Source organism: Haliotis cracherodii, unplaced genomic scaffold (genome assembly GCF_022045235.1).
Source record: "Haliotis cracherodii isolate W230 unplaced genomic scaffold, xgHalCrac1.p SCAF_18, whole genome shotgun sequence".
In the NCBI taxonomy this organism is placed as follows: Eukaryota; Metazoa; Mollusca; class Gastropoda; order Lepetellida; family Haliotidae; genus Haliotis; species Haliotis cracherodii.
In genome coordinates this window covers 20751356-20775382 of record NW_027266273.1, presented here as the reverse complement: position 1 = coordinate 20775382, position 24027 = coordinate 20751356, and the positions used below count along the sequence as shown (strand labels likewise).

Here is a 24027-nt window from a genome sequence, read left to right as displayed (position 1 = left end):
CTGGGCTGTAATCTTATGGTGACATACGTACGTTGTTTCCATAGAAACGTGTTCTAATCTCAACTGGTGAGTGAGTGAGTGAGTGAGTGAGTGAGTGAGTGAGTTACTGAGTAAGTGAGTGAGTATCTCACGACGACCAACCAAGAAGCACAATAGCGGTGATCCCGGGATTCAAACCACGTATACAACGGACAAAGGGGGATTAAAACAAAAGGACACACTGCTAATTACGGTGCCTTAGACCCTTGGCTATCCAGCTCCCTATTAAACAACGATACATTGTCTACGACCTATATCTGCCTCGATGACGTCCAGTTGTCGATCAACAACTATGGCGTCGGGCAGAGTGATGCGAAAGGTTGAATGATGTAATCGCATCGGTGCAATGAATAATGTTATGTCACCTTATAGCCCTGATGTGTGTAATACAACTCATAATCAAAAATTATGTATTTTGCACCTTATTAAACGAATACGTAAATTTACCTATGGCATATTAAGGTCGCTGATCGCAAACCCTCTCCGGTATGTGTAGTGCGTCTACGCTGCGTGTAATGTTTCCTGTGCTTGTAATGTCTCCTGTGCTTGTAATGTCTCCTGTGCTTGTAATGTTTCCTGTGCTTGTAATGTCTCCTGTGCTTGTAATGTCTCCTGTGCTTGTAATGTCTCCTGTGCTTGTAATGTTTCCTGTGCTTGTAATGTTTCCTGTGCTTGTAATGTTTCCTGTGCTTGTAATGTCTCCTGTGCTTGTAATGTCTCCTGTGCTTGTAATGTCTCCTGTGTTTGTAATATCTCCTGTGTTTGTAATGTCTCCTGTGCTTGTAATGTCTCCTGTGCTTGTAATGTCTCCTGTGTTTGTAATATCTCCTGTGTTTGTAATGTCTCCTGTGCTTGTAATGTTTCCTGTGTTTGTAATGTCTCCTGTGCTTGTAATGTCTCCTGTGCTTGTAATGTCTCCTGTGTTTGTAATATCTCCTGTGTTTGTAATGTCTCCTGTGCTTGTTGGTGGTCCAAACACTGATAAAAGTCTCATGAAATGAGACAACTATGGTGACATATAATGAAAACAAAACCATACTTTGTGACATAAATAGCCCTTTAATGTACGTCGTATATTGGGTCATGGTATTTATAGCACGCAGCTGCTTGAAAATGCCTCTTGTGTAACTTCCGCAATAGCACATTCATTTCTGGAAAATACATAAATACATAATTATAGTTTCGCTGATATGTTTGTGGAGAAAGCATCATTTGAAGTGTGGGCCAAAAAAACTGAACTCTTTGATTTTCTCTCTGATTTTCAGTGAATATATCCATACCTCTTTTCTGGCTTACACAATGGCATGAAAACATTGCTTCAGGTCAATAATGATGTAGTTGGTTGGCTGGTTGGTTTGTTGTTTTACGCCGCACTCAGCAATATTCCAGCTATATGACGGCGGTCTGTATATAATCGAGTCTGGACCAGACAATCCAGTGATTGACAACATGTGCATCGATTCCCGCAATTGGGATCGATGACATGTATCAACCAAGTCAGCGAGTCTGACCACCCGATCCCGTTAGTCGCCTTTTACGACAAGATTAGTCGCCTTTTATGGCAAGCAAGGGTTGCAGAAGACCTATTCTACCCCGGAATCTTCACGGTTCACATGAAACATGCTGTAGCTTATATGTACGTAGTCGTAAGTGTAAACGTGCCCAAATATATTTCAAGTGTTGTTTCCGGCACTCCCATGGCACTCCCATGGCACTCCCATGGCACTCGCCTGTGTAATTTACACTATAAATGTCCTCATAACGTACTGGGCACTCCCTCGCACCTATCTGTGATGCGTGCACTGTAAATGTCCTCATAACGTACTGGGCACTCCCTCTCACCTATCTGTGATGCTTGCACTGTAAATGTCCTCATAACGTACTGGGCACTCCCTCTCACCTATCTGTGATGCGTGCACTATAAATGTCCTCATAACGTACTGGGCACTCCCTCTCACCTATCTGTGATGCGTGCACTGTAAATGTCTTCATAATGTACTGGGCACTCTCTCTCACTTACCTGTGATGCGTGCACTGTATATGTCCTCATAACGTACTGGGCACTCCCTCTCACCTACCTGTGATGCGTGCACTGTATATGTCCTCACAACGTACTGGGCACTCCCTCTCACCTACCTGTGATGCGTGCACTGTATATGTCCTCACAACGTACTTGGCACTCCCTCTCACCTACCTGTGATGCGTGCACTGTATATGTCCTCACAACGTACTGGGCACTCCCTCTCACCTACCTGTGATGCGTGCACTGTATATGTCCTCACAACGTACTGGGCACTCCCTCTCACCTATCTGTGATGCATGCACTGTACATTATGTCCTCATAATGTACTGGGCACTCCCTCTCACCTACCTGTGATGCGTGCACTGTATATGTCCTCACAACGTACTGGGCACTCCCTCTCACCTACCTGTGATGCGTGCACTGTAAATGTCCTCATAACGTACTGGTAGTTGTCACTTGCACCAACCGGGGCGGCCTTGATCATAACGTTCCTGGAATTTACAGTTAGTAACGTCACACTTTAAAAGTGAAAATGAATGTTATATTCTTTGTCTCTAAAAGTTCATGTATAAACAATAACAACTTATATAAAATCATTTTATTGATACAAATATTTTAGTGCATTTTCCGAATTCTCGATTAATTTTGGACGACTCAGTTCACAAAGCAATAATGTGTCTTATTTTAGAACACAACACTTTGTGACTAGGGCCTTTATTTAAGAAATATATTCACGTGCAAGTTGTGCAGGTTTGAGTGTGTGAGTGAGTGAGTGAGTGAGTGAGTGAGTGAGTGAGTATGGTTTTACGTCACTTTTAGCAATATTCCAGCAATATCACGGCGGGGGACACCAGAAATGAGCTTCACACATTGTATCCATGTGCAGGTTTGAGATCGTCATAAGTTTATGACATTTTTCAAATGGATAAGAAAATAAATGTGTTCGGCACATATTGAAAAGAAGACTTTGTTTTCGCCCGAATGTCAAAAAGGTGACATAAACAACATTAGGATAAAGAGTTTATCGTGCCAGTCTCTGTACATGCAGTGAAATATCAAGTGTACAAACAAGGCGGACAACTTCACTTACGAGGACACACCCGCAGCGTGGCCCCCTTGAAGTTCGAAGTATACAGTTGCACTGACACCTGTCCACAAGTATACCGTCTTGTTGGTAGGTGGCGCCACGAGTCCCTGGTCATCGCTGATGCTCATCGAGACCTTCTGATACGTCGACCCCCGATTGACAGCCTCCACGTACAGGTACATGCGCCCGTCTACCTCCAGCTCACCTGTAGAGAGTATAAACAAGTGTGTGCCTCCAGCTCACCTGTAGAGAGTATAAACAATATTGTGTACCTCCAGCTCACCTGTAGAGAGTATAAACAATATTGTGTACCTCCAGCTCACCTGTAGAGACTATAAACAATAGTGTGTGCCTCCAGCTCACCTGTAGAGAGTATAAACAATATTGTGTACCTCAAGCTCACCTCTAGAGAGTATAAACAATAGTGTGTACCTCCAGCTCACCTGTAGAGAGTATAAACAATAGTGTGTGCCTCCAGCTCACCTGTAGAAAGTATAAACAATATTGTGTGCCTCCAGCTCACCTGTAGAGAGTATAAACAATAGTGTGTACCTCCAGCTCATCTGTAGAAAGTATAAACAATATTGTGTGCCTCCAGCTCACCTGTAGAGAGTATAAACAATAGTATGTACCTCCAGCTCATCTGTAGAGAGTATAAACAATAGTGTGTCCCTCCAGCTCACCTGTAGAGAGTATAAACAATAGTGTGTACCTCAAGCTCACCTCTAGAGAGTATAAACAATAGTGTGTCCCTCCAGCTCACCTGTATAGAGTATAAACAATAGGGTGTCCCTCCAGCTCACCTCTAGAGAGTATAAACAATATTGTGTGCCTCCAGCTCACCTGTAGAGAGTATAAACAATAGTGTGTGCCTCCAGCTCACCTGTAGAAAGTATAAACAATATTGTGTGCCTCCAGCTCACCTGTAGAGAGTATAAACAATAGTGTGTACCTCCAGCTCATCTGTAGAGAGTATAAACAATAGTGTGTCCCTCCAGCTCACCTGTAGAGAGTATAAACAATATTGTGTACCTCCAGCTCACCTCTAGAGAGTATAAACAATAGTGTGTCCCTCCAGCTCACCTGTAGAGAGTATAAACAATAGTGTGTCCCTCCAGCTCACCTCTAGAGAGTATAAACAATATTGTGTACCTCCAGCTCACCTGTAGAGAGTATAAACAATAGTGTGTACCTCCAGCTCATCTGTAGAGAGTATAAACAATAGTGTGTCCCTCCAGCTCACCTGTAGAGAGTATAAACAATATTGCGTACCCCCAGCTCACCTGTAGAGAGTATAAACAATAGTGTGTACCTCCAGCTCACCTGTAGAGAGTATAAACACTATAGTTTACTTGTAGATCACATGAAGAGAGCATAAATAATGCTGTGTACCTCCAGGTCACCTGTAGAGACTATAAACAATATTGTGTACCTCCAGCTCAACTGTAGAGAGTATAAACACTGCAGTTTACTTGTAGATTACCCGTTGAGAGAAAAACAATACTGTTTATCTTTATGTAACATGTAGAGACAATTGGCAATATTGTTTACATATAGACCATTTATGGAGAGTATAAACAATATCGTTTACCTGCGAATCATCTATAAACAGTACAAACAATATTGGAACAACCCTATACATCGATACAAAGGGCAGACATCAAAATTCACTGTCATACAAGTTGTGCCAATTAATTAAATTAGAGCCAACCAACTAACGTAAAACATAACCAGGAGCAGTGACTTCTGTAGATTATTCTTAAGCTTAAATAATAAACTTTATTATGCCTCAAAGTGAGATTAACCAATCAGAGAGTAGAACACCCCACATGAGACCGTATACCGTCAGTAAAAATCTAAGATTGTTGTTACTGACCTTATATGTCAGTAACAGCAATCTTGGATTTTCCAACACCCACCTCACATATTTCACATGAAAATGCTGGTACCGAAATTCGTTATTTGACACTGTTTTGTGTTTTACTATCATTAATTGTGATGTGCAAGGACATTAATCTGTGTTTTAGATCACGTTCGTGACTTTATTGACGCTTCGCCCAATATTTTTCTGCTAACCTCATATGACACCGTATACGGCTACTAACGACACCATAACTAATAATATCCTCTCCATGACACAATAAACGATAAAACCTCAATGATACAATGAAAGATAACCTTTCTGTAATACAATGAAAGATAACCTTTCTACAATACAAAGAATGATAATCTGTGCCTGATAAAATTAACGGTAATATGTGCATGATACAATGAACAATAACCTTTCTATAATACATGGAACGATAACCTTTCGATAATACATGGAACGATAACCTTTCGATAATACAAGGAACGATAATCTGTGTATGGTACAGGGAACGAAAACTTTTTTATAGTACAATGAACGATAACCTTTCTAACATACAATACAAGATAATCTTCAAATAATAAAATGAAGAATAACCTTCTTATGATACAACGAGTATTAACCATGCTATAATACAACAAATAATAACCGTCCTACGATGCAAGGTAAAACGTGACTGTACCTTTAATTTCCTGTATTTTCAGGTCCAGCGCACTGGGCTTGACAAACGACATCTTGGCTCTCTTGAAAGTATTTCCAAGTTTGTCTTTTCCCTCGACCCCCACGCGGAATGGCTAAAATTCACAACAAAGGGTGGTCAGTCATATATCCTAACTGCAAATCGCTATTCTGCAGTTGCAGCTCGTTGCCAAGTGTTTGCATACGTAGCTTTAATTCTTAAGCAAAATGAACGCAAATTTCATCATTTAGAAAAACTGCTCTCGTTCATCAAGATGGTAGTTTGAGTTGAGAAAACATTTATTTCTTCCACAAACTCGGAAATTCAAACATATTACTGCCACACTACAGACACAGTGAGTGAGTGAGTATGGTTTTACGCCGCTTTTTCTAGCAATATTCCAGCAATATCACGACAGGGGACACCAGAAATGGGCTTCACACATTGTACCCATGTCGGGAATCGAACCCGGGTCTTCGGCGTGACGAGCGAACGCTTTAACCACCAGGCTACCCGACCGCCCCTCACTACAGACACAAGAGAAGCCGACTCACGATAGAAGGAATCGTTGTCTGTGCCCGGAAGGTGTCGCCTCTGTGACCTTGTGGAAGCACAGGGGAGCGGTACAAGACGATGCCTTTCTCATCCATAAACACAATGTCGTCTACAGAGCCCTCCTTATCCTCCCCTGAGACCTGGACTACGACAGGCGTGGTTGCACCTGAGAAGTAAAACATGAGTGAGTGGTGGTTGTTTTATGCCGCAGTCAGCAATATTCCAGCCAGTAGAGAACCGAGTCAGTGCAGGGCAAACAAGTTGACAGTTCTTGAGTAACGGCCCACGATGAAAAGGGCACGATAAGACATCCGCCTACAGATGTCCTGCTCCGTGGTCTAGTGGTAGAGCGTCCGCCTGGGTAGTGGAAGGTCTGGGGTTCGATCCCCGGCCGCATCATACCAAGAGACGTTTAGAGATGGTAGTTGTTTTTACCCTGTCTGGCGCTCGGCATTAAGGGGCTGGTCGGCTCGGGGTCAGTATACTGTGTTTGAGTAGGGCATTCATGTTTAACTGCGGCATAGTATCTCAGTGAGCTAGCGCTATAAATTGGCATCAGTCCGGATTAGCACACACACACACACACACACACACACGTGCATGCACGTCGCTATATGAGTGCAGTAATCTTGAACGCGACGTTAAACCCCATTTCACCCCACCTCAGCAGGTCGCCCATTGTTGACAAACAATCCTCGTTGTAGTCGGTTCTTGCCAAGAGAATGGGGTACAAGGGACCTTGTCTGACCTGGACTGTCCCCACGGGGTGCATACAGATGAGACAATGTATGTTTTGCAGGCTGTCCAGTTCGTGTGCAGGCGTTCGGCGGAGTTGCGTGGCTTTGATGGCAGGATCCGCTGGTTGTTCGAACCCCCGATTCATTCCGTGATATTTACCGAGGTGACATTAAGCTAACAATTACTTTATCATGCTATAGTCAAAAAGCAACGTTGATTCGAATAGTCATGAAGGGTTATAGTTCGTTCACAAATATAAATTCAAAGTCAAAACACCACCGTCCGAGCATGATAATCTTTCATTGGGAGTAAAAATAAAAATAGTGACAATTATACGAGTGGATCCCTGAAAATTAGTGATGACAGCAAAAAGGGTAAGTCTCAATTACTCTTTCAAAACTTAAACAGCCATTAGCAAAAAGAAAATAGTACTTCCCTACGACAAGTTACAAGCATACATTCCTAATGCTACCGACCTATGATGGGCCTTCCCTCCATCTGCATGCTGTACCCTGTCACGGCGTGGGTCTCGAGGAACGTGACGGAGAAGTCCACGATGGTCTCGCCGTAGACGCTAACGTCCCAGTTGTGGGTGTCCTGTTTCTGCAGCCTCCACTCACCATACTGTTGTGATGCCTGGGATGACACGTGGGATGCACTGTGAGGATCTAGTATGACACTTGTCGACTGACGCTAGCGTTACAGCATACAAATCACAATAACGGAAGGTCACTAATACGTCATCCTCTGTGTGTGCAGAACAGTCATTAAGGAAATATGGCAAATATCATATATATCGATATGAGCTGTTTTAAAACAAAAGAACAAAATAAAAACATCCAAAGCAAACGGCAAGGGAACAAAATTATAAGAAGATATATTTCAAAAGATTTATTTAAAGTATGTCGGTCGGTGAAAAAAGTGAAGTCAAAGGTACTCCTTCCGAGAGTGTTCTACTGGTGGACACGGCGGGAAGTTCCAATAACAATGTTCTCAAACTTGTAATCGTTTTCTTCACTTGTGCAACACAGTTCGACAGATTCGTCAACCAATAATTATAATATACATGACATGTCTACCAGTCGCTGGATCTTCATCTTACCGGTATCACCATTTCGAGGGCTCCATTTCCAAGATAATCCTCCGACACAAGTATTGGGGTGCCTGTATGGACGTGAAAACACAATGAAAGGTGTTGATATGTTTAACTGAGTTCGTGAGTGAGTTTGGTTTCATTTCGTTTTCAGCAATATTCCAGCAATATCATGGCGGGGGACACCGGAAATGGGCTTCATACAGTGTACCCATGTCGGGAATCGAACCCGGGTCCTCGGTGTGACGGGCGAACGCTTTAACCACTAGGCTACCCGACCGCCCCTGGTGTTCAGAAGTGAGACTATGGTATTACTTTTCATATTCGTTGCACGCCGTGATATTACTGGAATACTTTTAAAAGCGGCGTAAAACCCAACTCACTCACTCATATTCGTGGATGACAAAATTTACTTTCTCCTGAGCAGATTAATCACGACAAAAAATACATTTTAAAATGATGCAGAAAGAGATGGCAATTTTAAACATTCCAGCATTTGAAAGGTAACTACCAACATTGTACCTTTATTTGAAATCTGCGCAACAAGAGCATGCTTTATCCACGAATCAACCACACAACTCCCTTTACAACATGGTGAACACGTCGCGTCTCTAAATCCGTACGTGAACGGGGTATACAGCAAAAGAAGAGTTCATTCAAAGACATGGAGTGTTCCAGTGAAACTTGTTTCCTTCATGTTCTGAAGCGGCTAACAAAAAATATAATTTAAAGTAAAAAGAAATTAGAGCAACTTCACCTTGTGGATAATAAAGTTTGACTATTGGCTTGGCTTGTTTGGTCGTCTCCATGATGCGTATTTTGACGTGACTGACTGTATTGTCCACCTGTATGTTGCTGTTGGCGTCACTGGAAGACATGGAGAAGGAGGCCAGGAGGACATACGCATGCGCAGAATCCTGCAACAAAACACAAATATTCTTTTCTCTGAAAGACTTTAGACTCACATTTTCTTAGTATGATCTAGCTAAGGCACCACAACGAATCATGTATAGTTTGGTCACTTGGCCGTGCCAGTATCGGTGGAGTGAGTGAGTTGAGTTTAACGCCGATTTTAACAGTATTCCAGTTATGTCACGGCGTGTCAGCTTAATGTGGGAGGAAAACCCGAAGTGATGCAGGTCTCAGACGTTTACCACTTCGGTGAAACCCACGAACACGGGTATGGTGCTGACAAACCTAGAAACATAATCGGGGCGAACCGGGATTCGAACCCACCATCATAGGTTTCTGGCGTGCCGAAGGGACGCAACTCTGCACAGCGAATCGCGGCGGCTTAGACGACTGGGCCACCCGTACCCCCAGTATCGGTGAAACATGAGTTCGAATCCAAGAACCTTAGTCTGTCAGTACCAACCTACACCGCTCCTGGATTTCTTCCCATGCACATTAAGCTGACACAACGTAGTTAAACTCATCCAATCAATACGAGGACTGGCCATGAAGGTTCTAAGCCTGGCTAACATTCATCTATGGGCCATAACAAAGTGAGCTAGTCAATGTAGTACATTGTTTGAGTAGTTCATTGCAAGTGTATTTGGCCAATTAAGGCCGCGTGTATATGAGTGACAGCCAGTTGAACTTGATAGAGGTCTAAATGGATACAGACATGGAAAAGAACGAGTACCGAGCAGTCAACAAGTATTTTTTATATTTTAGAGAAGAGTACTCCCAAAGAAATGCATGACCGCATGTCAAGTGTATGGGGATAAGTGCCCTAACCATTCCACTGTTAAACGTTAAACTATGTTTAAGGCTGGAGAAAAAGCCTTGATGACACCAGGCCTGGACGTCCTTCAACTTCAATAATTAAAGATTCAATCAAGGAGACATAAAAACGTGTACTGTAAGATAGACGTATTACCATTGCTGAACTTGAGGAAGACACAGGTCTTAGCAATGGATCTATTGAAACTATTATCCATGGACATTTGCAGATGAATAAGATTCGATTCCCGACATGGGTACAATGTGTGAAGCCCATTTCTGGTGTCCCCCGCCGTGATATTGCTGGAATATTGCTAAAAGCGGCGTAAAACCACACTCACTCACTCAGTCATTACCTTGATGATGCCGGCCACCTGGGAGACGTTGGTCTTGTCAGTGTTGAAGACATTTCCGCCTGATGATTGGGCAATCTGCTCGTAAACTGAATCTGGTGTGGTAGAACGAGGACAACAGATGACAGTGTTTAGACTCAGACTCTCACAATGTTTTACAATATCGCCGTAAGCCTTAATGATAACAAATACAAGTTTTGAAAACTGGAACAGGAGTTAACTTAGTTGTGACAACATACTACTGCCTACCACCTCTGTCAAGATCGCAGATTATCCATGGGTAGGTGACATGTTTGCTGATAAAACCAAATGTTTCAGATGAAACCAATTATCAAAAATGATATATTCAATAAAAATTCAACATTTCTACCTGCGCTTCTTTTTTCCCTATTCTGGTTGGGCAGCAACCCTTGGACGCACAGGACACTTACAGACACAACAAACAAAATGGCGGAAACCCGATGAGCCATCATTATGCACTGTATAACACAACCCGCTTTAGCTTGAATCTATCTCCGTATTGCACATCCAGCCAAACAGTTAACAGTTTTTCGTATATGCAGGACTTGTCCTCGGTAAGATTTTTAATGAGAGAACCTTCTTTAAGACTATTTTATATATACACTGACGCCCATCCTTTATCGGACATTTTCCTTGCTGGTCAAACAAATGGTAGAAGGATGATATGGTTTGGGGAGTAACATTAGTTTGAGATCAAGTTTTCTCTTGTAATCGGGTATGTCCGCCCAGGTCACGTCACTGGTGACCTCCTTTAAGTGGCGGTCCACGCCCAAGAAAACACGATGTTTACATACACATCAACATCAATGGCCGGTTTACGGGACATACATCAGGAGCGGGGACCAGTGGTTCCAGGGTGACGCTATTCGTTTTGCAGAGTTGCTTCCCGTAGTCGTGACAGAATCCGATGATCCTTGATTCGAATTCAGGATTCGGTACAACATTCAGCACTACAGTCGTGCTCGAGGTTCTGACCAAAGTGTTATACCACCATGACCTGTGTTATTTGTCTCACATTAAGCGGACATGCCTTGATGGAACTGAAATAATTTCAAAGTGGTGTTACACTCAACTCAACCACTCATTCACGTGTCCATGCCCGTCATACATTTACACCTGCAGGATTACACATTTTCACCCCTTGATAATATCTGGCCATCTTATCATAGAAATCATATATACTACACAAAAGAAGTTAAAGAACACCCAATTCTTTCATATTACTATAGTTAATCGCACCGTGACAGATTAACTATAGTCATATGAAAGAAACGGGTGTTCTTTAACTTCTTTTGAGTAGTATACCTACTGTATATTATTAAGCTTAAAATTTGCATGTGGGGATATTTGCTAACACCGTGAGTCCATGTATCTCACGGTTTCTTACACCTGTGAAGATCCCGGGTTGCAACCAGTGCTTGTCTCAAGAGGCACCTAACGGGATCGGGTAGTCAGGCTCGCTGACATGGTTGACGCATGCCATCGTATCCCATTTGAGTGGATTGATGCTCATGCTCATCACTGGATTGTCTGGATCAGACTCGATTATTTACAGACCGCCGTTGCATAGTTGAAATATTGATGAGTGAAGCGTTAAACAACAAACAAACAAATAAATACAGTTTCTAAAGCTAGAACATCTGAATTCAACATTCAATTCTCCCCTGCTGAAAATGTTATTTTCGACTTTGATATTTTGTTACATGTATGGTGGGCACGGGTGGCCCAGTCGTCTAAGGCGCCGCGATTCGCTGTGCAGAGTTGCGTCGTTTCGACACGCCAGAAACCAATGATTGTGAGTTCGAATCTCGGTTCGCCCCGATTATGTTTCTAGGTTTGTCAGCACCATACCCGTGATCGTGGGTTTCACCGAAGTGATAAACGTCTGAGACCTGCATCACTTGTTTTCCTCCCACATTAAGCTGACACGCCGCGATATAACTGGAATACTGTTAAAAGCCGCGTTAAATCCAACTCATTCACTCACTGATCAATATACTTGTTAATCTTTATGATCAGTTATAACACTTGCCATATATGACGAAAACTTTTCACAAGGACATAAAACAATTGACAATTTCAAGGTAAATTTGAGTACGACGAATCCTGCCTCGATTAATTCCCACAAGAGATATTTTATCTAGGAGTGTATTTATCTAGCAATGTGTTAATCAGCTAATTTGACGCGAAGAACCCGTACACTTTCGGAATATATAAACAGATAGTGAAACATCAATGCCGAAGAAGACATAATGTAAACGCATTATGTTACAAACGTGATAAATGTTATGTTATTTCAAAGCCGAGACTCGAGTAACGGAATGTGAATCCGACCTTAACGTTCAGTCGATTTGCAAACACATCCATTAATCATGGCAATCCCTATATAACCAGATCAACCTAATCTAGGTCATGGCTGCATAATGGGGTTGTTTGTAACAACAGACTTATTCAGTTTGCGTCTGACATTTTGTGTGTATAGGTAAAACAGCCTCTCACGAACACTGTCCCCCAAACATCAACATTAGCGACTTCCACGCCACATCCTTACGACTACGTGTACGTGTGTGATAAACATCTGGAGGAGTACATATATACGTATGTAGGTAGCGTGACTTCCTGACACCGGCGAGGTCTACGTTCAAAGTTTAATGGTTTGGGACAAATATTGGTTCAGTAGCCTTCGATCTTACCTAAACAATGATACACCATACATCTTTCAAGGGTTTATGTCTCAAGAGCTGGGTCCATTTGCACAAAGCGATCGTAGACTTACAATAGTCTTAGCGCTGATATTGTTTGAGAGAGAGAGAGAGAGAGAGAGAGAGAGAGAGAGAGAGAGAGAGAGAGAGAGAGAGAGAGAGAGAGAGAGAGAGAGAGAGAGAGAGAGAGAGACCCCCGAGCTCGGGTATGGTGCTGACAGGCCCAGATACGTAATCGGGGCGAACTGGGATTCGAAACAACAATCTGTCTATCTATCCATCTATCCATCTATCATCCATTCGTCCAGCATGCATCAATCCATCCATCCATTCAGATACTGGGGATCATACCTCTGCTTTTACCATCATATCGAGTATGGTACTATAGTAAAAGCATAGCATACATGAATATTTATGATTTGATTCACATACCACATCTCTATTCCAATAGCTTATATTAAATTGGTCAGATATTTGCAAATATATTTGGGCTAGTAAAGATATAAGACATATTTATATGCTTGTACATTGCAGACCATCTTACTTGAAAAGATTCTTTCGCCACTCGAAATCGTGTTCATAAAAAATATGATATTCGGCGATTATCATCAACACAATCACTTGTTAAAACCATTGTAGACTTGTCATATATTCGATATATTACGAACGATTCAGACATAATGACAAGGAACAGATATGACCATATGTTTCAAAGCACAACATTAGTTGGAAATTCTTTCAAATGCATTCTAAATAGTATTAGTCTCATTGGCAAAATGAAATTAAGACTAATTTGTGAAAGGTGGAACTTTTAAAGCTCAACACCGCTACCAACTTCGTAAGTTACACTGTTTTGGAAATATGGAAAACTTTCCAGAGAGAGAGAGAGAGAGAGAGAGAGAGAGAGAGAGAGAGAGAGAGAGAGAGAGAGAGAGAGAGAGAGAGAGAGAGAGAGAGAGAGAGAGAGAGAGAGAGCTGTGTCAGAATAAACCGCATCGCGCTTGTGGTAGTAGAAATGACACAACTATCTGTTTCAACAATGCTGATAAAACTCAACTCTTTTAAAACAAACAAACAAACTCTTAATTTTGTGAAAGCTTGGATGACATGGACGCATATATAGTTTATTGCTGTAGCGAGCCAACAGATTCTCGACGGTTTGCAGTATTTGCATTTGATGATGACATAGTTTATAATATTCATAATACGTTAGTTTGGTTAATGAAGGATAATTTGAAAGCCTATATCATTGACGATATTGTCCATTAATATTTATTACGATTTTTATTTCAGAACTTTTCTTTTAAAAAAACCCGGAGTTCAAGTGGTTGTTGATCCAAGTGTGTAGAGAACTTAAAACTATAAATATCATGAACATTTTTATTAAAAATCAAGATAAGCCTTATCTGATTACTATTACTATCACGTGTTTCTGAACGGTTCATCTACCGTCATAACACATCAGTTATTACAGAACGTGTGTGAAGAAGAAACATATTTATATTAAATACATTATTTTGACTGATGACAGCTACAGACAGATAGACGGTTTTTGTCCAGTATTTGAAGGTCACCCGCCCAAAATATAAAGATACATTTAAAGTGATTGAAGCGAACATAAAACATTTGATATAATGCGAAATAAAAACATTAAAAAAATAAGTTTAAGTTTTAAAAGTATATATTCACACATTTTAGGACATACGCTTGTTCTGAAATTTCGTTTCTGTTATATACATAAGAGGTAATTTATTTATTACAAATACTGCAAGTGCGTTTATATATCAAAGCATATAAGCTCAGAGAATGTATGTCGTAAAAACTAATATTCTCGTTTCTGACAGAAGGTAGTTAATTGGCGAAAAAGGACACCATAATTTTAGCTTTCCAAACAATGAAATATGAACTCGAAAGTTAATGCAAACTCAGGCTTTTAAGGTTTCTATTTCCTAAAACATATTTTTCGTTGTGGGAATTAAGTTAGAAGCGACGTGGAACTTTCGACCGTTCAATCTTTATGATACGCGCGCGCGCGTGTGTGCGTGTGTGCGTGTGTGCGTGTGTGTGTGTATATACAACTTGTTTTCGATGCTATATGGATGAAATAAGACCGATGCGGCGGTTAAATTTTAACTCACTCCCTCACTTTTTCTAACATCAGTTACGGAAGTGAGGACTCCATCTTTCAAAAATACAGTTGGAAAGATGAATTGTTAACTGTTACCCGGACCATTGTTTTAATGTAGGTTCTTTCTGAACTACTAGGTACAAATGCTAACTATAACAGTATTTTTTTCCACTTACAAACAAAATGAATTCAATTATAATTTATAGTTCAAGTTTTAGCGGCCACTAACATAGCCATAGATTTCAGAGTGGCCTCCCTTAGAAAGATGTCTGCGCCCATAACAGTATCATATGAGTTCTAATCCATATAGAATATCAGTTATTACTACAAATAATACAGCACCTTAGATAATCGAATCTAGATGTCAGAAGTAATAGAAAATGCTTTAGAACAGTCACCGAAAAATAAACGAACTCTAACAAAAACAGGAGCTGTGATACTCGGTTTTTCTGGTGCATGTTTTGTCGGCATTTATGCCGTAGCTGCACCATTTCTCACACCGGCATTACGAAAGGTGTGTTTACCTTTTGTCCCAGCAACAACAGACCAAGTCAAGAATGTTTTTACAGTTTTGAAAGGACGATCTGGCACACTAATTGATATAGGCAGTGGCGACGGAAGAATAGTAAGTTTAGGGTCAGTCAAGGGTGTTTATGTAAATGTTCGAGTGAGTGAGTGGGTTTGGTTAATGCCGGTTTGATATCTTAGTTATATCACGACATGTCGAGAACAGCGTAGGTTGTAAATGTTACCCACTTTGATGAAACGTCGCTCTGACTGACAAACCGGGGCTATATAATGACGAGTTAAGGATTCGTAGCCATGCATGCTCTAGGCCCACGTTCAACACATCATGGCCAGTCTAAGGGACGCAAGTCCGAGCCGTAGATTGCGGTAGATTAGACCACTGTGCCGCCTATGACTTTATCCCAGAACATAAATTAGTATGTCATATGCTTGGTGACCCATACAGTGCGAGTTGCACTTTACTGGATTCTGACTTGTCAAGAATTGCTCTCAGCTTGTCTAATCGGTTGACAGCATGTCATGTTCAAGTGACAAGGTTGAGCTTATTTAGATCAGATTATTCGGACAATAATATGGTTGTCTGCTAACTCAAGTCAAATTAAGTTGTGTATTTAGCCATGAGATGATAAAACATCATGTTGTCACAATTATCCTTCCTTGTCATGCAAGTAAATATAAATTTACTGTTAAAACCGTTTTCTTATCCTTTGACTTGATTACTGTAAAATGTAAAATTAATGCGTCTCCAAAAGAATGCGACCGCTGGCCCCTAGCCCAAAATGCGACACCCCCTCCTCTCAAGCATCGGCGGATTTATATCTAAACAAAATGAAGTAGAGTACTTCAGCTAAAATAATACGTGTGCCTCGTGTCGGCCTTTGATGCAGTCGCAAAGAGCAAAGACTCTGTCTGGACTTGCAGGTGTGATCAGTGATGACATGAGTGAGTAGAATGCTTGTCTTGACCCCAGAAGTGACAATTCACTGGATGTAATTAGTGTTTGAATAACATTGTTCATATACTTGTTACAAGTGCTGCTCAATAAACATTGATGTGGAATACATAGTTGTTTGTTTTCAGCGTATGTCTAAGTTGGTATTTCTGCTATGTCTTATTGTTGATATAAATGCGATGTTTAATAATGCGAGCAAAGACCACTCGCATTTTTCGCATTTAATTCACGCTCGCGTTAATTTCACATTTTACAGTATGCATATAGTGTGTTGGTATATATTCTATATTATTGCCGCCTAACATTGTGGTGTATGTGGTCTTCAGGTGATCGAAGCAGCTAAGCAAGGTTTCAATGCTTATGGAGTTGAGCTCAACTATTGGCTAGTTCTGTATTCCCGATGGACAGCCTGGAGGCATGGCGTCAGTGGCACAGCACACTTCTTCAGGAAGGACCTCTGGAAGGTAGCCTGGCTAAACAGAACTAACACAACTAACAGAACTTGTTCACAAACTCTATTAAATTGAGGTTTTTCATTTTAGACGAAGTAACTTCAGGGTCCCAACAGAAGCATTATTGGCCCGTTAGCAGTGTTTTGTTGAAAACTCCTCTTGTCTGAAGAATCAAGATTTCTAGCTTTTGGAAGTGCAATGCAATGTTACACCTAAGCTAAAATTCTCCATTAATATCTCAGGGGTGATATACATATCAACATATATTTGTAATAAATAATGAATTCTAAGAAAACAAACAACTTGATGGAATAGGTTAAGTCAACAGATGTAAACTTTGTAAATAAAAAGGTGTTTGACATTCGGCATGTTACAGAAAGGTTACCTGTTAATATTAATTTAGTATTAATATGGTCAATATTTTTATGAACACAGCTTTGTTTTTCAGACTGATCTGTCCAAGTACAACAACGTGGTTGTGTTTGGTGTGGAGAAGATGGTAAGTATGCATATCATTACTTGTGAAATATACTGACATTTTGTTCCATTGCTGGTGACAAGGCAGCCAGCTCGCTATTGAACAGTACTTTGGAGGCCCAGTGTTAGAAAATGTCCCAAGCATTCTACTCATTAAGTGTTTGTTGTTTAAAGCCACACTGAGCAATATTCCAGCAATATGACGGCAGTCTGTAAATAATCGAGTCTGGACCGGACAATCCAGTGATTGATGTCATGAGCATCAATCCATGCAATTGGGATACGATGATGTGCATCAACCAAGTCAGCGAGCCTGACCACCTTATCCCGTTAGTCACCTCTTGCAAGCATAGTAATCTTTTACGGCAAGCATGGGTTGCTGAAGATCTATTCTACCCCGGATCTTCATGGGTCCATTTAAAAAAGGCCTTACATTCTCATTCAATCCACTGCATACCTGTTTGTATAACATCATTCACAATATGTTCCCATGTCGTCACTTTTTATAAAATCAGTTTGGTAATATGCTGTACCACTGATTTGAAACCAGTGAGTAATAACAAACATAACCGGGGCCTTCTATTTGAAAACTGTTTGACCACAGCAATTTTCTAGAGTTGCGATCAGGTATATAAGGTATATAAATGTTGTTACAAACATGACACATGTGTTTTACTATCCTAATGAACAAAAGCTTTATTCTTATTGGATGTTCAGGACTAAACATTAACAAGAGAATTGCTGTATTTCCTACTAGATGCCCCCTCTAGAGGCGAAGCTAAAGACGGATCTGTGCAAAGATGGACATATCGTAGCGTGTCGGTTTCCATTCCACACATGGGAGGCAAGTAGAACAGAGGGCACAGGTGTGGATACAGTGTGGATGTACAAGCACTAGGACCTGTCTTACCACACGTACGGCATCTACTCGGGATGTGGATACAGAGTGGATGTACAAGCACTAGGACCTGTTCGACCTCACATACAGCATATACAAGGGGTGTGGATGTAGAAGCACTAGGACCTGTCTGACCACACGTACAGCATCTACTCGGGGTGTGGATGTACAAGCACAAGGACCTGTCTGACCACACGTACAGCATCTACTCGGGGTGTGGATGTACAAGCACTAGGACCTGTCTGACCACACGTACAGCATCTACTCGGGGTGTGGATGTACAAGCACTAGGACCTGTCTGACCACACGTACAGCATCTACAAGGGGTGTGGATGTACAAGCACTAGGACCTGTCTGACTACACGTACAGCATCTACTCAGGGTGTTGATGTACAAGCACTACGACCTGTCTGACCACACGTACATCTACAAGGGGTGTGGATGTACAAGCACTAGGACCTGTCTGACCACACGTACAGCATCTACTCGGGGTGTGGATGTACAAGCACTAGGACCTGTCTGACCACACGTACAGCATCTACTCGGGGTGTGGATGTACAAGCACTAGGACCTGTCTGACCACACGTACAGCATCTACTCGGGGTGTGGATGTACAAGCACTAGGACCTGTCTGACCACACGTACAGCATCTACTCGGGGTGTGGATGTACAAGCACTAGGACCTGTCTGACCACACGTACAGCATCTACAAGGGGTGTGGATGTACAAGCACTAGGACCTGTCTGACCACACGTACAGCATCTACAAGGGGTGTGGATGTACAAGCACTAGGACCTGTCTGACCACACGTACATCTACAAGGGGTGTGGATGTACAAGCACTAGGACCTGTCTGACCACACATACAGCATCTACTCGAGGTGTTGATGTACAAGCACTAGGACCTGTCTGACTACACGTACAGCATCTACTCAGGGTGTTGATGTACAAGCACTACGACCTGTCTGACCACACGTACATCTACAAGGGGTGTGGATGTACAAGCACTAGGACCTGTCTGACCACACGTACATCTACAAGGGGTGTGGATGTACAAGCACTAGGACCTGTCTGACCACACATACAGCATCTACTCGGGGTGTGGATGTACAAGCACTAGGACCTGTCTGACCACACATACAGCATCTACAAGGGGTGTGGATGTACAAGCACTAGGACCTGTCTGACCACACATACAGCATCTACTCGAGGTGTTGATGTACAAGCACTAGGACCTGTCTGACCACACGTACAGCATCTACTCGAGGTGTTGATGTACAAGCACTACGACCTGTCTGACCACACATACAGCATCTACTCGAGGTGTTGATGTACAAGCACTAGGACCTGTCTGACCACACGTACAGCATCTACTCGGGGTGTGGATGTACAAGCACTAGGACCTGTCTGACCACACATACAGCATCTACAAGGGGTGTGGATGTACAAGCACTAGGACCTGTCTGACCACACGTACATCTACAAGGGGTGTGGATGTACAAGCACTAGGACCTGTCTGACCACACATACAGCATCTACTCGAGGTGTTGATGTACAAGCACTAGGACCTGTCTGACCACACGTACTGCATCTACTCGGGGTGTGGATGCACAAGCACTAGGACTTGTCTGACCACACGTACAGCATCTACTCAGGGTGTTGATGTACAAGCACTAGGACCTGTCTGACCACACATACAGCATCTACTCGGGGTGTGGATGTACAAGCACTAGGACCTGTCTGACCACACGTACAGCATCTACAAGGGGTGTGGATGTACAAGCACTAGGACCTGTCTGACCACACATACAGCATCTACTCGGGGTGTGGATGTACAAGCACTAGGACCTGTCTGACCACACATACATCTACAAGGGGTGTGGATGTACAAGCACTAGGACCTGTCTGACCACACATACAGCATCTACAAGGGGTGTTGATGTACAAGCACTAGGACTTGTCTGACCACACGTACAGCATCTACTCAGGGTGTTGATGTACAAGCACTAGGACCTGTCTGACCACACGTACAGCATCTACAAGGGGTGTGGATGTACAAGCACTAGGACCTGTCTGACCACACATACAGCATCTACTCGGGGTGTGGATGTACAAGCACTAGGACCTGTCTGACCACACATACAGCATCTACTCGAGGTGTTGATGTACAAGCACTAGGACCTGTCTGACCACACGTACATCTACAAGGGGTGTGGATGTACAAGCACTAGGACCTGTCTGACCACACGTACATCTACAAGGGGTGTGGATGTACAAGCACTAGGACCTGTCTGACCACACATACAGCATCTACTCGAGGTGTTGATGTACAAGCACTAGGACCTGTCTGACCACACGTACTGCATCTACTCGGGGTGTGGATGCACAAGCACTAGGACTTGTCTGACCACACGTACAGCATCTACTCAGGGTGTTGATGTACAAGCACTAGGACCTGTCTGACCACACATACAGCATCTACTCGGGGTGTGGATGTACAAGCACAAGGACCTGTCTGACCACACGTACAGCATCTACTCAGGGTGTTGATGTACAAGCACAAGGACCTGTCTGACCACACGTACAGCATCTACTCGGGGTGTTGATGTACAAGCACTAGGACCTGTCTGACCACACGTACATCTACAAGGGGTGTGGATGTACAAGCACTAGGACCTGTCTGACCACACGTACATCTACAAGGGGTGTTGATGTACAAGCACTAGGACCTGTCTGACCACACGTACATCTACAAGGGGTGTGGATGTACAAGCACTAGGACCTGTCTGACCACACGTACAGCATCTACTCGGGGTGTGGATGTACAAGCACTAGGACCTGTCTGACCACACATACAGCATCTACTCGAGGTGTTGATGTACAAGCACTAGGACCTGTCTGACCACACGTACATCTACAAGGGGTGTGGATGTACAAGCACAAGGACCTGTCTGACCACACGTACAGCATCTACTCGGGGTGTGGATGTACAAGCACTAGGACCTGTCTGACCACACGTACATCTACAAGGGGTGTGGATGTACAAGCACTAGGACCTGTCTGACCACACATACAGCATCTACTCGAGGTGTTGATGTACAAGCACTAGGACCTGTCTGACCACACGTACTGCATCTACTCGGGGTGTGGATGCACAAGCACTAGGACTTGTCTGACCACACGTACAGCATCTACTCAGGGTGTTGATGTACAAGCACTAGGACCTGTCTGACCACACGTACATCTACAAGGGGTGTGGATGTACAAGCACTAGGACCTGTCTGACCACACATACAGCATCTACTCGGGGTGTGGATGTACAAGCACTAGGACCTGTCTGACCACACATACAGCATCTACTCGGGGTGTGGATGTACAAGCACTAGGACCTGTCTGACCACACATACAGCATCTACAAGGGGTGTGGATGTACAAGCACTAGGACCTGTCTGACCACACGTACAGCATCTACTCAGGGTGTTGATGTACAAGCACAAGGACCTGTCTGACCACACGTACAGCATCTACTCGGGGTGTGGATGTACAAGCACAAGGACCTGTCTGACCACACGTACAGCATCTACTCGGGGTGTGGATGTACAAGCACTAGGACCTGTCTGACCACACATACAGCATCTACAAGGGGTGTTGATGTACAAGCACTAGGACCTGTCTGACCACACGTACATCTACAAGGGGTGTGGATGTACAAGCACTAGGACCTGTCTGACCACACATACATCTACAAGGGGTGTGGATGTACAAGCACTAGGACCTGTCTGACCACACATACAGCATCTACAAGGGGTGTGGATGTACAAGCACTACGACCTGTCTGACCACACGTACAGCATCTACTCAGGGTGTTGATGTACAAGCACTACGACCTGTCTGACCACACGTACAGCATCTACTCAGGGTGTTGATGTACAAGCACTAGGACCTGTCTGACCACACGTACAGCATCTACTCGGGGTGTGGATGTACAAGCACTAGGACCTGTCTGACCACACGTACAGCATCTACTCAGGGTGTGGATGTACAAGCACTAGGACCTGTCTGACCACACGTACAGCATCTACTCGGGGTGTGGATGTACAAGCACTAGGACCTGTCTGACCACACGTACAGCATCTACTCAGGGTGTTGATGTACAAGCACTAGGACCTGTCTGACCACACGTACAGCATCTACTCGGGGTGTGGATGTACAAGCACTAGGACCTGTCTGACCACACGTACAGCATCTACTCGGGGTGTGGATGTACAAGCACACCCCGTACAGCATCTATGAGGGTGTGTGGATACAGTGTAAATGTACAAGCACTAAGATCTCTCTGACCACTCTACTAATGGCGCCCAGATACACCTACCTCATGATACAATATGTATCCTGATACTTTATTCATGCTGGTTATCTGTTCCATGGGACTAGCTTAAAATGTCTTTGCCATCTACTATTTTGGATTTGTTTTTAACTGTACTATGAAATCAGATTCAGCCGATTGTTAATCTTCATAGGAAAAGTATACTACTCAACATCTGTTTGGGATAAAAAAATGTGTGGTCCTCAGCAAATGATTATTATACTTATATCTTCAGTGAATTTGTGATAAATTAATAAATCGGTCAGTCATGATCAGGGCTTGTAGGTATATAAAACATGCACTAGAGCAACCATTATTGGAAAACATGACCTAATTTTATTGTCAACATGCACCAAGTGCATGTAAAAACAATTGTGTCTTCATTATTATTTTTCCATGTGACGATCTTGGAACACATTCAGTACCTCTAAGGTATATTTGTCATACTACATCAATAATCTCTGTGTTGTGTATTTATTCATGGGTTTGACATCATCAAACTGTGGGTGCTTCCATTTATGTGTTACAGCAACTCCTCATAAATATATGTGACACTGGCAGCAGACAAGTGTATGTTTCAACTTTGATATATGAATGGGACCAGGGTGCAATCTGGTTTTGTCAGGTGCATCTAGGTTTCCATGTCAACATGCACCTGGTGCAAGTAAAATCCAGTTCCTTAAGTCAAGCCTTGATGACACTCCAAGATAAACATTGTTCAAGAGTGATGTTGTTCCTGAATAAGTTCCTGTGTCTGTTGACTTCCACACTGCTGTGCATGGACACCTGACAAAGTAGATCTTGTGAATTAGCTTTTCTGTTTGTCATAGAAATGACAAATGAAAATAGCCATGATAGCAATAATCTTTCTTTCATATGCCAAGAGAATGTACATAAATACATCTTCATACACTTCTCGTCTTATCATGTTTTACATTATAATGTGCCTTGCTCCTATGTGCACCACTTGACCAATCTCTACACAATCTAGATAGATATTTGATCTATCAAAATCTAGATATTCTAAGAGCAACTAGTCCCAAATAAGCTGTGGCTTGAACCAATGACTACTGATGATTAAAGAGTGTGCTATATCTCCATTCTATTATGATACATTCCCAAGACCAATTTGCTACCAGTACTCTGTTAGAGTCTGTTAGAGTCCAGTTCGAATGACAACACCAAACAGTCTTTCAGTCACATCACCTTGATCTTCATGATTGAAACATGTGGCCATATCGCCAGTACCCGGCTTGTGTTGCGTACCGTCACAAATACACCTGGAAAGGTGTGTAGTCTTCCCTCCCTATGTCTCAGTACTGTAAATCTTAAAATAAATGTCTCC

The 24027-nt window shown here is 42.6% G+C and overlaps 1 protein-coding gene and 1 pseudogene across 1 annotated transcript; one reads left to right on the top strand and one right to left on the bottom strand.

Annotated features, from left to right (window-relative positions):
* Window positions 1-540: 540 nt before the first annotated feature.
* LOC139465541 (uncharacterized) lies at window positions 541-10632 on the bottom strand. Its single transcript, XM_071247259.1, has 10 exons — window positions 10530-10632; window positions 10163-10254; window positions 8839-8998; window positions 8091-8152; window positions 7465-7624; window positions 6250-6416; window positions 5699-5810; window positions 3153-3354; window positions 2469-2553; window positions 541-1017 (listed from the first exon to the last, which is right to left on the bottom strand). Exons 1-10 carry the CDS (start codon window positions 10630-10632, stop codon window positions 541-543), a joined length of 1620 nt encoding a protein of 539 aa, XP_071103360.1.
* A 4651-nt stretch (window positions 10633-15283) lies between these two features.
* On the top strand, window positions 15284-23554 carry LOC139465386 (ATP synthase subunit C lysine N-methyltransferase-like; annotated as a pseudogene).
* The last annotated feature ends 473 nt before the right edge of the window (window positions 23555-24027 follow it).

Bases quoted from the DNA above. Each gene is read 5' to 3' on its own strand.
- LOC139465541 (XM_071247259.1), bottom strand. From the start codon at position 10,632: ATGATGGCTCATCGGGTTTCCGCCATTTTGTTTGTTGTGTCTGTAAGT. The intron at 3,355-5,698 runs GTACAGTCACGT...TACTCTCTACAG, and splicing joins GAAAATACAGGAAATTAAAG to GTGAGCTGGAGGTAGACGGG. The intron at 1,018-2,468 runs GTAGGTGAGAGG...GACTTTTATCAG, and splicing joins TTACAGTGCACGCATCACAG to TGTTTGGACCACCAACAAGC.